Source organism: Rhodnius prolixus, unplaced genomic scaffold (genome assembly GCF_049639745.1).
Source record: "Rhodnius prolixus isolate KJV_2025 unplaced genomic scaffold, Rpr scaffold_29, whole genome shotgun sequence".
Lineage (NCBI taxonomy): Eukaryota > Metazoa > Arthropoda > Insecta > Hemiptera > Reduviidae > Rhodnius > Rhodnius prolixus.
Window position 1 is genome coordinate 1,043,713 of NW_027411628.1, and position 15,234 is coordinate 1,058,946.

Below are 15,234 nucleotides of genomic sequence, written 5' to 3' on the forward strand. Positions count from 1 at the left end.
GCGGATTCAGACTCACCGTCCACCTCCCTCAAGGAAGTCCGTTTTGGAACCTGATTTGGCTTATTCGCCTATAACTCGAAGAGTTGCGCCAGCATTGAACCTTGCGGAAGCACCAACAGGATCAATGTGCAGTAGAGATAGTTCGTCAGATAAATGCCCCATGAAAGGGGGACCTGAGAGACCGAAAATCAGGGGTACTTGTTGGAACTGCGACCAACCAGGTCATTCGCACCGATGGTGTAAACAGACGAAAAACCCCTTTTGTGAACGCTGTGGTACAAAAGAAGTAACCACGGAGGAATGTACGTGTCCACAAAAGAAGGGAAACTCCAGTGGGGAACGAGCTTAGGACGCAGCTCGTATACGCCCCATCAGTCCGGTCGAGATAATCCCGAATGGCAGGTATGGCTGGCAACGATAAGAGGAAGCGACATTCGGCCATCCCTGCCCTTGTGCCAGTGCAGTAACGCTGACAGGCGTCCATATATTAAGATCACTATTCTGGGAATAGAATCTGAGGGGCTTCTTGATTCCGGGGCAACAAGATCGTTGTTGGATGCTAATCTGTGGGCACGGTTTGCTAAACTGAACATGCAACTGGATGTCACTAAATCGGTGACTGTTTCTTTAGCGGATGGGCACAAATTACCTGCTTTGGGATGTGTATCATTACCAGTAGAGTTGTGCGATAAAGTTAGGATGATCGATTTCCTAGTAGTACCGAACTTGAAATACCCACTAATTCTCGGAGTAGATTTTTGGGCGAACATGAGTATATTACCTGACATAGGGAATCGAACGTGGACCTTCAATGATTCAGTCATGGCGGTAGAGGTGGCCCCAGCTTTAATTGATCAGTCCTCCTTAGAGGAGTGGCAGAAGCCAATCTTAGAGGAACTGATTTCTAAATGGAAGGGGACCCGACCTCAGAAACTAGGGTTCACCAGCAGAGTCAAGCACATGATCGAGACAGACCACCGTCCGATCAAACAGCGCTACTACCCGGTTTCGCCACATGTTCAAGAATTATTGAACAAAGAGCTGGATGACATGCTTGAGCAAGGTATAGTAGTCCCATCCAAAAGCCCATGGTCATCACCGGTCGTACTGGTAAAGAAATCAGACGGAACTTATCGGTTTTGTGTGGATTACCGGCAGGTAAACGCGGTTACGAAGAGAGATGCCTATCCTCTTCCTTTTGTCTCTCAGATTCTCGATCGGTTAAGTGATGGACATTATCTCTCGTCCGTAGACATAAAGTCGGCATATTGGCAGATCCAAATGGAGGAAAGTAGTCAAGAAAAGACAGCCTTTACGGTACCTGGTCGTGGGCTCTTTGAATTCACGAGAATGCCATTTGGGCTTCATAACGCCCCAGCCACGTGGCAAAGGCTTATTGATCATGTTCTGGGGGCTGACCTAGAACCACATGTTTTCGTATACCTCGACGACATTGTGGTGGTGACGAACGAATTCGGAAAACATGTAGAGGTACTAGAAGAGGTATTTCGGCGACTGGCTGAATCAAAATTAACTATAAATTGGGACAAATGTCGCTTTTGTAGATCGCAATTGAGGTACCTGGGCTACGTTGTGAATAAGGATGGGTTACAAGTAGACCCTGAGAAGGTCTCATCCATTATGACTTTTCCAGCCCCAAAGTCTATCAGGCAGGTTAGACGTTTTATAGGCCTAGCTTCGTGGTATCGTCGATTTGTCCCAGACTTTTCAACCATAATATCACCGTTAACCACCTTGCTAAAGAAAGGGAAAAGGTGGCAATGGAATGAAGAACAGGAAACAGCATTCATTGCCATAAAAGATAATCTTATTTCTTCACCGATCTTGACCTGTCCAGATTTTAGCCTACCCTTTATCCTTCAAACAGACGCGTCCTCTTCGGGCGTAGGGGCTATTTTGTGCCAAGAGTATCCGGAGGGCGAAAAGGCGATAGCCTACGCTAGCAGAGGACTGACCGCCTCTGAGAAAAAGTTCTCGACTACCGAGCAAGAGTGCCTGGCCGTTCTCTGGGCAATAGAGAAATTCAGACCCTACTTAGAGGGGATGGAATTTACGGTAGTCACTGATCACATGGCGCTTAAGTGGCTTAATAATCTAAAAGATCCACAAGGCAGGCTAGCCAGGTGGGCTGTGAAATTACAGCAATACACCTTCCAAATCCGTCACCGACCGGGGAAGTTAAACGCGGCCGCGGATGCACTTTCAAGGGTTGAGGAGGATGCCGAGGTGACGGCAATAGATTGCACTGGCCATACAGACTCCTGGTACCGAGATTTGTGCACTAAAGTCAGTACGCGACCTGATGAGTACCCACTATGGAAAGTAGAAGGGTCGAAACTGTACAAGAGAATAGTGGATCGAAGGAAAATCTTGGGGGAGGATCGTCCTTGGAAGTTAGTGGTGCCAAAAAGCGAAAGGAAGAAGCTGTTATTCGACTTCCATGATAGTTCTATGTCAGGTCATTTAGGTTCCTACAAGATTCTTCAGCGACTGAAGGAAGGTTATTATTGGCCAGGAATGGCTGCAGATACAGCGAGGTACGTTGCTAGGTGTCCGACCTGTCTCGCAATGAAACCCTCTCAACAGGGACCAGCAGGGTTGATGGGAGGGCAGAGAGTTGCGGAAAGCCCCTGGCAGGTAATTACTGCCGATCTAATGGGCCCACTTCCCTTGTCCACTAAATTAAACAGATGGCTGCTAGTGGTATGCGACTATTTTTCAAAGTATTCCATATTACTTCCGTTGCGGACCGCCACATCCAATAAGATAGCAAACTTGTTGGAAGAAAAAGTTTTCCTGAAGTTTGGTGTTCCCCAGATAATCATCTGTGACAATGGCGTACAGTTCAAAGGTCGCCAGTTACAGGAAAAGATGCAAGAATATGGGACAAAGACGTGGTTCACCAGTCTTTATCACCCTCAGGCGAATCCCACGGAGAGAGTTAATAGGGTAATAAAAACCATGATGTCGTCTTATATACGGGAGAACCATCGCCATTGGGATAAGGAGCTATCAAAACTGGAATTCGCGATAAAGACAGCAGTACACGACGCCACCGGGTACACTCCCGCATACCTAAACTACGGCCGAGAACTGCCCAGGACCGCGTTTGAGTATGAGAGGGACCCACCGGATGAGACCAGCGGTGAAATAGGTCTGAATCGCGAACGACATATGGAAAAGCTGAAGGCGATGCCAATCCTTTACAAGGAAGTCCAGGACCGTCTCGATCGCGCTTATGAAAAGGGGCAACGCGCTTATAATTTAAGGAGAAGGCCTGTGGAATATCTAGAGGGGCAGGTAGTATGGTGTAGAACCCATCCACAATCCGATGCTTCATCTTACTTTTCGGGGAAGCTGGCACCGAAGTTTGTCAAACGGAAGGTGAGGAAAAAGATTTCCTCTGTAGCGTACGAACTTGAGGACCCCTCAACAGGAGTATTTGCGGGGGTATGGAGCGTAAAGGACCTTAAAGAACAACCAGTGCAAGAAGAGTCCTAGTCCCATTAATTCCTTCCTTCGTTAACTTATCTCTCCCAGGTTGTCGCTACATTCAAAGTTAATAAAAGTTATTAATCAGGCTATTTCTCGTTGTGCTATTATTTTCTTTCCTAGGAAGGAAGGGAGAATGTTAGGGTTAAAAAGAAAATAATAGCTAGGTCAGTCAGTCTGGTGGGGGAGAGGGAGGCAGTGATTATTTGAACAGACAAAAAAAAAAACGAAATATATAAATAAATAGTAATATTTTTTTGTTGAGAGGGGGGTCAGTCATTTGTAATGCACCTCTTAATGAAGTGAATTTGATTTTGTGTAATAAAAAAAAAAAAAAAATTAGGCTTAGTAATAGTTGGAAAAAGAAAGGATTAGAAGACCAAAAGTGAGCGGAAACAAAAGAAGAGAGAAAATCCAGGAGTACAGAAGGCAGTGGGAGCAGATGAGAAAAAAAAAAGTTGCGAACCGAACAGAGTTGGTTCTGACGCTGGCGAAGTAAATTGAGCCTTTGGATAGCTGGTGAAGAAAAGTAAACGAAAACTCGCTTGCAGGAGGATTTATCGTGTACCGAGAGAACGAAAACTCTAAAGGCGTACAGGCAAGAGTAGAGAACCAGGTGTCTGCCCAATTCAAGTTGAATTTAAAAGGAGCGGTGAGTGAACCCCAGCGCTGGTGGTAGCAAAGGTAATGGAGATTGGACAATTTGACAAAGTTTGAATCCGTTATTATTCTGAACTGAAGTTTTTTTATTATTATTATTATTATTTAAATTTATTTATTTTTCTTATTAAATGTATACAATGTGTTGAAAATATTCTTTGGTCAGCTGGGCCCATTAATTTAATTCCAAGCTTTGTTTGTATAACTAATATAATATTCATGTTCAAGAATTGCTAACCAAGCATTATATTTTCTGTTATAGATCTTAAAATAGCCTATCCTGATATTGAAGTGAGTACGACCTGCTGTAGCTGGTGCATTACACGATGACTGATTGCTCCGTAAATCTAAATTAAATTAAATTCCTGCTTCCTTATAGTTACTGTTCTCTCTTTTACTCCAGCCAACCTACTATTCCGGGTATTGGGGGTTTTCGCTGCTGTACCCCCAAGAACCTACTCTTACCAGCCCATAAACATCCTCTCTCCCTACACCTTTTGTTTAATCATTTATTATTTTATTTTCTTTTATTTATTTTCATTTATCCCCTTGAAACCGGTACTTATTTCACTCGAAACAACAGCGTGGCGCTCAAGGCAACTATAAACCGCCCTTCCCCACCCCTTCTTCACTGAGCTAGTGGCACTGCTTTGCCTTCCCCATCGGGGAGCGTAACAGACATCCTTCTTGAAAGATACCCCACAGCCTTTAAAAACACTATCTCTGGAACATTAAATAAATATAAGGAATTCCAAAAGTCAAAAGACCTAGATCTAATGCACTCAGCAAAGTACAGCCCTATTTACAACGATATACTTGCCTCAAGTTCGGTCTGCCAATATTCTAGCGAATTGAATTTGCCATTTGGTATAGTGAAACTAGTCACACAATTGAGGCTTTCGGGCAATTACTAGATCAAATTGTCAGTGAAAAATGTCACACACCTAATAAAACCTAAGGAAATATGCAGAATATGCGGGCGTAATGATGCGGAAGATTTGTACCACTTAATAGTAGTTTGTCCGGTTTACGAATCTCTTCGTTTTTTTTTTTTTTTTTTTTTTTTTGTAAGGCACTTAACCGAAAGTGTCCGTGTGTTATGTTTTAGTGAATAGTCACCTAAACATTCTGAATACCAAAAAAAAAATTGTCAATGAGATTTAAAATAATAATGAATCTCTTCGTAATCAGTACATACTGCAGGTTAAGAATGTATCAATGGAGCAGTTCCACAATGTGTTTGTTTTTAGGTGCGAAAATGAAATTAAACGATTATACCTCTTTACAATTAATTGCCTCAAAACACGATCATTTATACTAAATGAATAGTTTACAGTGTGAGAGATCGATTACATACTTATATCGCCACTTTTTGTCCGTTTGTATTCTTGTATTCATAAATTATACATCTGTTACTTAAAATATGGATACAATGCAGTGTGCTGTTTATTTACTGTTATTACTCTAGATTTTATGTTAGTAGTATAAATTTGGGCATACTAGGACGTTTTTCTGCGTCGGGATCGACGACCGCGCAACGCGTCATCATGACGTCACAAGCCACACCCCTCATCCTAATTTTGTGGTCCAGATGGACGAGGGGTTAGGGGTGTGACGTCATAATGACGTCACAATACGTCAAAATGACGCAAATTAATAGAGGTATTTTCCTCCTACTTCACAAGGTATACCCCCTCCCCCTTTATGAGTGCTAGAGTGTGTGTGTGTGTGTGTGTGTGTGTGTGTGAGAGAGAGAGAGAGACATAATATATAATAAAAATGCATGCACGAGGAGCGCGCATGCGTCCTTATCCCAAATTTTTTTTTTTTAAACAAGGATCATACCACACAAACTGATCTTTTTGTGTACATTATTATTGATACACCTTGACCTTGAGCCTGCTAAATCAAGGACATATCCTGTGTACATCCACATCTCTCTCATTAAAGGTGAGCACATCCTATGTACTGTTGTAAAATATGTAATTATGATTAAATAATAATAATAATGTGTTATCTGGAGTAAGGTTGGGGAATAACGGCTTCACTGACAGGAAATGCGTCAACGTATTGTTCTTCATAAGACAAGAATAATGTGATTTAATACTTACCACCACATCAATTATACCAAAAAAAAGCAGTTTATGTTAGTTTATACAAATGAAATAATACTTAATTTAAACTTTAACTTTGAGGGGGGGGGGGAAACAGCATGCACGCGTGTTCCCGTAAGATTATGGTGTTGTTGTTGTTGTTGTTGTTGTCTACATCGTTAAATAATACTAACAGACTGCACACATGTACTATTAAAGAAATAGAGCCACTGTCGCCAGCATACGTAACATCGACAAGGTAACGAAAACAAGAACGAGGAAGAATTAGATGTTAAAAGAAGGAAAACAGATTATTTGGAAAAGAAGGCAGCATTAAAGGAAGAATATTCTTCTAGAGAAAGAAGAAAAGATAAACCAGTTAAGGGAAAGATTAGAAGACTATTTTTACACCCATTGGAAGAATTTACATCCGAATGTGGAGTATAAGGTGTGTGCATTTACCGTTAATAATAAAGGTAAATATACGTATGTGGGGGGGGGGGGGTATTGGTCGAAAAAGATGGAAATAAAGAGGTTTATTACTTAAAAGGCTGGCATGTTTATTAATGTATACAACAATAAAGAAGAACTTATTAAAGAGGGATACGTTATTATTCCGTACAACGGAATGGATTTAATTAGTCTACCTACCGAAGAAACGTTTGTGACAAATGGTCTTACAACGTATCATGGGCACACCTTCTCCAAGATAGAAAAAGTAAACTTTTACACAGATGTATGGAGAAATATGGAGAATATTTCTTTTACACAAGAAGACGTGAATCAAATTAAGAACATTAACATTAATAAAGAACATATTAACTTTCACGATTGTAGCCGTTTAGAAGAAATCACCGAAGGGACAGAATTGATAATTTCTGGTATTAAGTTGTATACAGGAAGAATCGACGATATATATTACAGTTCGAAAATATAAATAGGTTCTACTGCTCGAATTACTGGCTGGAAAGGGAATTGGCGGATGTGGATTTAAGATACAGAATAAAAATTAAAGTAGATACCTTTAAACATACGCCCAGTAGGAATAAGGAAATAGTGGTATTTTGCGTGTAACATTAGAGAGAGAAAACATGTAAAATAATATTATAATAAAAGATGTTGTAAAACGGATATTACAATAAAGTTTTGTAGTTAAATGTAGAATAGAATAGAATAGAATAGAAAAAATTCTGTATTTCGTTTTGTCACAATACGGGGGTTCTGTGCTAATATATAATATATAAACTAAAATAAATTTGCTAAAGACATAATAACTAAATTAACAGTTCCAAATCCAGTTAGAGAGAAAAATAATAATAATAACAATCCAAATAAATAGAAAATAAAAATAATAACAATACAAATATAATAATAATAAGAAATAACCAAATAGTGCTCTCTACATATGTATAGTTTCTTAATTTTATTCCAAATGTATAGCTTTCAGAGCTACTATTCATTTAGAATAAACGATCTTATTTTTAGGGCCTCAATAATAAAATAGTACAATTTATTCAGATGGTCAAGAGACTCAATTATTAGCAATTTTTGGTCTAAATTAATTTCATTTTTATTGTGTAGTGCTTGAGGTAATTAATGTTTCCTGATAGAATCATAAATTGGACACTGGATCAAGACATGTTCCATACTTTCTGGTTTAGACATAATCTAAATCATTACAATAAAATAAATCGTATTCACCTAGAATACAAAACCATTGACGCAGCTGGGTGAACCAATTTCTAGTGCAGTGTTTTTTTATCTAAGCTGACAAATTTCCTTAATGCGTTGAAACAAAGTTTAGGCATCCGGTTTAGGCAATCGCTTCTCGGCCTTTTGGCTAAGATCAACGTGTAGTATCTGTAGTTAAATGTATATGTATTAATAAATCTGCATTTACTACACTAATTTGCGTTATTTGTAATAGATCCCTACTCTCCTTATTCCTTTGGATATGGCATTAAAAGAATTTGTTTTAGATAAATTAGTACATGTGCTATTTGGTTAAGATGATAAATATTTGTTAAAATATTGGAAGGACTTCGGGTACACGCGTCAATCTTCGGAATTCAATTGGCGGAGAGGGGGTCGATGAAACTGTTTCGTGGATGGCATAGCAATCTAAAATCTTTCCTATATGATGAGCAAACCATACAAACCGCGCGTGTATGTTGGGTGATTCACACAAACTTGACACACTAATTGAGGGTGTTATCAAGTGTATTGGACATTAAAAAAATTATTATCGCATAAGGAAAAACAACACACTCGTTAATTATATAAACACTTACATAATGCCAAAAAATATTTAGAAATAGATATCTTACAACTGTCAATCATACATAGAAAAAAAAGAGTGTAGAATAATTATTATAAGTTTAATTTGATGATAACTATTACCGTGGTCTGTTAGAAGGTGCAATGAGTCATCCTGCGACATACTGAAGGCTAACTCTATTGCAATAAGATCTATGACGCCGTAGGAAATGATATCTTTCTCGCGCGCTTTTTTTTTCTTTTTATTAATTTTCCTTAAGTTTGTAATTGGTTGTGTTACCTTCATGCCTCCCATATCTCTCCCCCTCTCTCTCTCGAGCGCAGTATATAAAATCGGTGAATAGTTGTGAGGGTTTATCCAGTAGCTCTTATGTATTACTACATGCAGTACATCATTTGATTTTTTCATCATTTAAGAACCAGGTAATTAAGTTTGACATTTTTTTATTTTTGCTTTTTAACTTTTTTTTTTTTTCAAAAACAAAAAACATTTTTTCTAGAATGAGCGATGAACTGTTAAAAAAATTGCAACATCCTTCAACAAGCCACAACCGAACTTATAAAAAGGTATCAGAATTAGAGGTTGATAGACCTTATTTGATCTTCTCTTTTGCTAGAGTGGAGAAAACCAAATTTGGTCCTGCGATTGTGGTCCAGATACGGGATATTGATGATACAACGTCTTGGATTTTTTTACCGAGGCGTTATACATCCTCTATCACAGATCAGGATATACAACATTATATGGGTATTTAAAATGTATTTTTTATTTATTTTTACTTTTTTCTTACCTATGTAGTTAAAATAATTTTTCTTTTAAGATGGTGATTTGTCCCTTATCTATAAGGGGATAAGCAAGACAAGCAAGTGTTACATGATAGCATTCGAAGCATCCAAACAACAACAACAACAACAACAACAACAACAACAACAACAACAGGAGGAGGAACCGGCGAAGAAGAAGCAGAAGAAGAAGAAGGCGACCAAAGATTAGTTTTATTTTGTAAGTTCATTATGTCTAATCCGGCCTGCGTTAAATGTGGGAAAAGTTTCTCCAGACCGTACGATTTAAAGAGACATGTTGCGACATGTTCGCCAAAGAAATGCCCCAAATGTGGTAGTATATTCCACACTTTGCTCACCTTAAAGACACATGTTTTGACATGTGCACCCAGGAAATGTCCAAACTGTGCTAGTATATTACCCAATTTGGTGTCATTATTAAATCATGTCTCTTCAGATTGTACTGCATGTGACGATGATACAACAACAACACCCCCAGTTAGGACTAGAGGAGGGAATGTACAAAATCAAAAGAAATATCGTCTATTATCCGTTCCTTTACAGGATGGTGTGGTGATTACCGCTTTAAATAGATCGGCTCAGAATATATGCATTAAAAATACTAATAATATAAAAGACCCTGTGCTATTTTTACAAGATAAACACGTGGTACTATTAAAGTATTTACTTAAAGCCAGAGAAGATCTATTGACCTTTAAATCATCCATCTTCCTAGAATGTGTTTATAGTCGATATAGGAATTCTGATCTTGAACAATATACGGATGGAAATTTTAAAACCTCGATAGAGATTATCGACGCTAGCACCAACCTAATTCACTACCTTCAAAGAAGTTTTGCAAAACTTTTGCGGGAACTACAGGAATTTGAAACTAGTGGATCAGGTTGGAAATTACATTCCGTAGATTCCCTTGTCCTCCGATTGACTAAATATCGCCCTTTAGGTGGAAGAGCGTACATTCCTTTACCAAAGGAAATAGCCAATAAAAAAGCAATTGTCAATATATGCAATACTGACGATTACTGCTTTAAATACGCCATTCTATCTCGTCAACTGGAGAAACCCCACCGTATAACCATGTATAGAAAACTTAAACACTATTACAATTTCGACAATATTTCCTTTCCCACACCTTTAAAGGATATACTTAGGTTTGAGAAAGATAATAATGTATCGGTTAATGTTTATTCTCTAACCGAGAAGGAGAAGCAGGTTTTTCCTCTGATGGTTAGTTCGAATTTAGCGGCTGTAGAACACTTTGACCTTTTATTTCTTCGTGATTTAAATACCTCTCATTATTGCCTAATAAAAAATCTCTCACGGCTTATATCTCCCCAACTTAGTGACCATCATGGTGGTGTTGTTATGTGTAAACGATGCTTCAAATCATTCACTCGTGATTATAGAACAGTGGATGGGAAAACAGCCGAGGAACGATTAGCCGCCCATCAACTTTTCTGTAATCAACACAAACCATGTCACATTCGCATGCCCACGGAAAATACACAATTACACTTTACAAACTATCACCATAAACAACACATACCCATAGTTATCTATGCAGACTTTGAGTGTCTACTTTTACCCGTACACAGCGCACCCGGATGTTCATCCACATCATGGTCCAGACAAACACATAAACACCAGGTTTGCAGTGTGGGGGCTAAGGTGGTCTCTACGCTAGCCAGCTATCAAAAAGACATTTTCCTATATACGGGCGATGATGCGGTCCAGCAATTTATGGAATATTTACATTCCGTTGTTAAAGATGTGGAAGCCCTATATAAGGTGATCATTCCAATGAACGCACTATCCCACCAACAACAGGAGGATTTTGCTAATGCCACACATTGTGGCATTTGTGAACAGGCGTTCAACGGGTTAGAGAAGAGAGTTCACCATCATGATCACCTTACGGGTGACTTCATCTGCGTGGCCCATAATAGCTGCAATCTCAAAGTACAATTGCCGAATTTTATTCCAGTCTACATGCATAACCTTAGCGGATATGATGCTCATCCGATTATATTGTCTTTAGGCGTTGATCCGGGAGATGTGTGGGTAATACCAAATTCCGAAGAGAAGTATATAAGTTTTTCGAAAAAGTTTTCCGATTGCCCATCCATATGGCTTCGCTTTTTGGATACATATCGGTTTCTACCGGATACTTTGGAACATCTTATAAATAACTTGACGGAATACCCACAAATGGAGAAACAATTTCCCGACAATGACCAGAGACGGTTACTACTTAGAAAGGGCGTTTTTCCATACGCCTATATGACTGGTATGGAGAGAATGGATGAACGAGCCTTACCAGCTAAACGCTATTTCTATAATGATTTAACCGATGAGCCCATATCCGATAGTGATTACCAGCACGCACAAAAGGTTTGGTCCTCATTCCACATGAACACACTTCGGGAGTACACAGAATTGTATCTGACAACTGACATAGTTCTCTTAAGCGACATATTTGAACAATTTCGACAGGTTTGTGAGTCTATCTACTACATTGATCCTAGTTGGTATTTTACAACACCTGGCCTGGCATTTGATGCATGTTTAAAGTGTACAAAAGTTAAATTGGATCTTCTAACGGATTATGACAAACTGCTCATGATCGAATCGGGGATTAGAGGCGGCATCACTTCTTGTGTAACAAGACATGCTAAAGCCAATAACCCCTACTTACCCGACTACGACGCTACCCAACCAACCAACTATATTCTTTACATAGATGTTAACAATCTTTACGGGTTTTCAATGATGGAACATCTCCCGATTGGTGGGTTTGAGTGGGTCGAAGGAGAACAGACCATCGACATAACCACCATTCCTGATGACAGCGATATTGGGTTTATTCTAGAGGTTGATCTACACATACCTACACACTTACATGACTATTTCGCTCAGTTTCCACCACTACCACATCATCACAATAAAAAACTCTATACCACACTAGACGATAAACACCATTATGTGATCCACTATAGAAATTTAAAACAGGCTCTATCCATGGGGGTTGTACTTAAACAAGTGCATAGAATATTAAAATTTAATCAATCCCCCTGGCTTAAACCCTACATTGAACTCAACACCAGCCTTAGAAAGGCGGCTAGAAATGATTTTGAAAAGGATTTCTATAAGTTGATGAACAATTCTGTTTTTGGTAAATGTATTGAAAACAAGAGGAAGCGTTTATCTATTAAGATTGTCACGTCTGAACAAGCGTTGCTCAAGCTGTCAAAAAGAGCAAACTTTAAGGATCGAACAATCTTTAATGAAAACGTTATTGCTGTTCATCTGCACAAAGAGTCCATTTACTTTGATCGGCCCATTTACGTTGGATTTTCCATTTTAGAACTTTCCAAACATTACATGTATCATTTCCATTACCAGGTCATGTTAAAATACTATACTCCTAAAGCATTAACCCTCCTCTATTCCGACACAGACTCATATCTTTATAAAATTGAAACCGACGATGTCTATGAGGATCTAATAGTATTAAAAGCACACTTTGACACTTCCAACTACCCGCCTACACACAAATGTTTCTCAAATCATAATAAGAAGGTGTTGGGCAAATTTTCCGATGAGACTGGTGGTGATCCCATTGAAGAGGTGGTTGCATTAAGGCCGAAAATGTATAGCCTTAGAATATTTAAACGAGGAATTATAAAGAAGGTGAAAGGTATCAAACAGAGTGCCGTTAATAAGATCACATTTTCTGACTATTTAAATATCTTACATAATAGAGATTGTGTTCTATATTCCTCGTTTAAAACTATACTATCTAAAAAACATCAACTATTCACCTTTGATTGCAATAAAATGAGTTTATCCTCGCTTGATGATAAACGTTTTATTTTAGGCGATGGCATAAACACGCTTCCGTTTGGTCACTATCGGCTAGACACATAACAACAACAACATGCACACTTTAGCCAATCTATGTTTACGCTTTACATGTGATGATGAGAGGTATTTCCAACCAATTTCACTGTTAGATATAAGTATGATTGAAATATGTAAGTCTGTAAATAGAAGAAGTGATATTTCCCTATTGGAAATACCCAAAACTATTAAATGTAAATTAATCGATGAATACTCCTATTATTGTATAGATACTTATAAACAATGTTTTATCGATTTGTATTGTTTTGAAAATATCGAATTCAATGCTGGTAAACGCATGTCTGTGTCAGATTATATTGCTATATCGTATTGTTTTCCAGATAATACTTCTTTATTTCTACAACATTTTAAATCGATTAGAATAACTATTAAAATGTGTTATTAAAAAAACTTAACATTCTTTCCCATAATATTACTAATAATGACATATTATTGACCGATAGCAATTCCAAGTATAATTTTTGTGTTCAATGTTGTAACTTGCTCACACCGCCTCCTAGCGGCATTTTCTGGCATTCTTACTGCACCACCATGTGCACAAACAATGGTAATCTTCTTCTATCCAGTATTATTTGTAACAAACTATTTTGGTGCTTTAATTGCATTACAACCCCACTATTTAGTGTGGACCATCTCCCCCACCCATAGTTAGCCCACCTACACCACAAGTGTGTTCAGTTGTATTACGATCGTTATTTAAAAAGGTAACAAAATGGAAGAATGGGAGCTTGTCATGTCACACCCTTTCTATCACCAGTTTCAAGAGGATTTCTCCAGCTTAACAAATAGTAAGGAGAATGCCCTTGATTTTATGCTATTATACGTTAAACTACAGGAATTGGAAACATTATCGCAGACATTTGTGCAAAAAAGCGATTATAAAGACTTCCACTATTTGAATTGTGTTTGGTCCACTCCGAAATGTGTGGAGGGCCCGGATACGTGCAAATGCTGTCATATCTCTAGTTTATGTTTTAATATTATTAGCAAATTAGATGCACTTTACCATTGTAATTACATCGAAGTGTTTTTGTCTAAAAAGGTAAATAATTTTAGTTTTACATAAATAGCGTTGTATATATTTGGCTTGTAAACTAGATGAAATAAAACATGTATATAAAAAAAGATGCGTTCGCTTTTTATTGAGGTGTTACAATGATGATGATGATGATGATGATAATGATGATGATGATGTACAAATAATAGTTCTATAAGATTAAAAACAAAAAGGTACAAATTTTGTTTTTTATTATTTAATCATAACCCCATGATACTATTATTCTTAAATATGTGCTGATAGATGTACACAGGATATGTCCTTGATTTAGCAGACACAAGGTCAAGGTGTATTATTAATAATTTACAAAAATAATAATAATAATAATTGAGATAAGGACAGATGCGCGCCCCTCGTGCATGCATTTTTTTATTACATATTATCTTACAACAGTACATAGGATGTGCTCACCCTTTAATGAGAGAGAGAGAGAGAGAGAGAGAGAGAGAGAGAGAGGTGGATGTACACAGGATATGTCCTTGATTTAGCAGGTACACGGTCAAGGTGTATCAATAATAATAATGTAGACACAAAAAGATCAGTTTTGTGTGGTATGATCATTGTTTAAATAAAATTGGGATAAGGACGCATGCGCGCCCCTCGTGCATCCACACACACACACACACACACACACACACACACACAATCTAGCACTCATAAAAGGGGAGGGGGTATACCTTGTGACGTAGGAGGAAAATACCTCTATTAATTTGCGTCATTTTGACGTATTGTGACGTCATTATGACGTCACACCCCTAACCCCCCGTCCATCTGCACCACAAAATTAGGATGCGGGGTGTGGCTTGTGACGTCATGATGACGCGTTGCGCGGTCGTCGATCCCGACGCAGAAAAACGTACTCTTAAAGCACTTACCTCTTATATGATTGGGCATAAATCATGCGTTGTC

The 15,234-nt window shown here is 38.4% G+C and overlaps 2 protein-coding genes and 1 pseudogene across 2 annotated transcripts; all 3 read left to right on the forward strand.

Annotated features, from left to right (window-relative positions):
* The first annotated feature begins 8,086 nt into the window (after positions 1-8,086).
* On the forward strand, positions 8,087-8,206 carry LOC141459946 (U2 spliceosomal RNA; annotated as a pseudogene).
* A 571-nt stretch (positions 8,207-8,777) lies between these two features.
* LOC141459940 (uncharacterized) lies at positions 8,778-9,537 on the forward strand. Its single transcript, XM_074139499.1, has 3 exons — positions 8,778-8,966; positions 9,044-9,291; positions 9,365-9,537. The coding sequence occupies exons 2-3, from the start codon at positions 9,045-9,047 to the stop codon at positions 9,535-9,537; spliced, it is 420 nt and encodes a 139-aa protein (XP_073995600.1). The 5' UTR covers positions 8,778-8,966; position 9,044.
* Positions 9,538-9,557: 20 nt separating this feature from the next.
* On the forward strand, positions 9,558-14,505 carry LOC141459939 (uncharacterized). Its single transcript, XM_074139498.1, has one exon. It carries the CDS (start codon positions 9,558-9,560, stop codon positions 13,272-13,274), a length of 3,717 nt encoding a protein of 1,238 aa, XP_073995599.1. The 3' UTR covers positions 13,275-14,505.
* The last annotated feature ends 729 nt before the right edge of the window (positions 14,506-15,234 follow it).

Excerpts from the sequence above, each read along its gene's own strand:
- LOC141459939 (XM_074139498.1), top strand. The coding sequence starts at position 9,558 with ATGTCTAATCCGGCCTGCGTTAAATGTGGGAAAAGTTTCTCCAGACCG.
- LOC141459940 (XM_074139499.1), top strand. The coding sequence starts at position 9,045 with ATGAGCGATGAACTGTTAAAAAAATTGCAACATCCTTCAACAAGCCAC. Across the intron at positions 9,292-9,364 it reads GGATATACAACATTATATGG|ATGGTGATTTGTCCCTTATC; the intron begins GTATTTAAAATG and ends TTTTCTTTTAAG.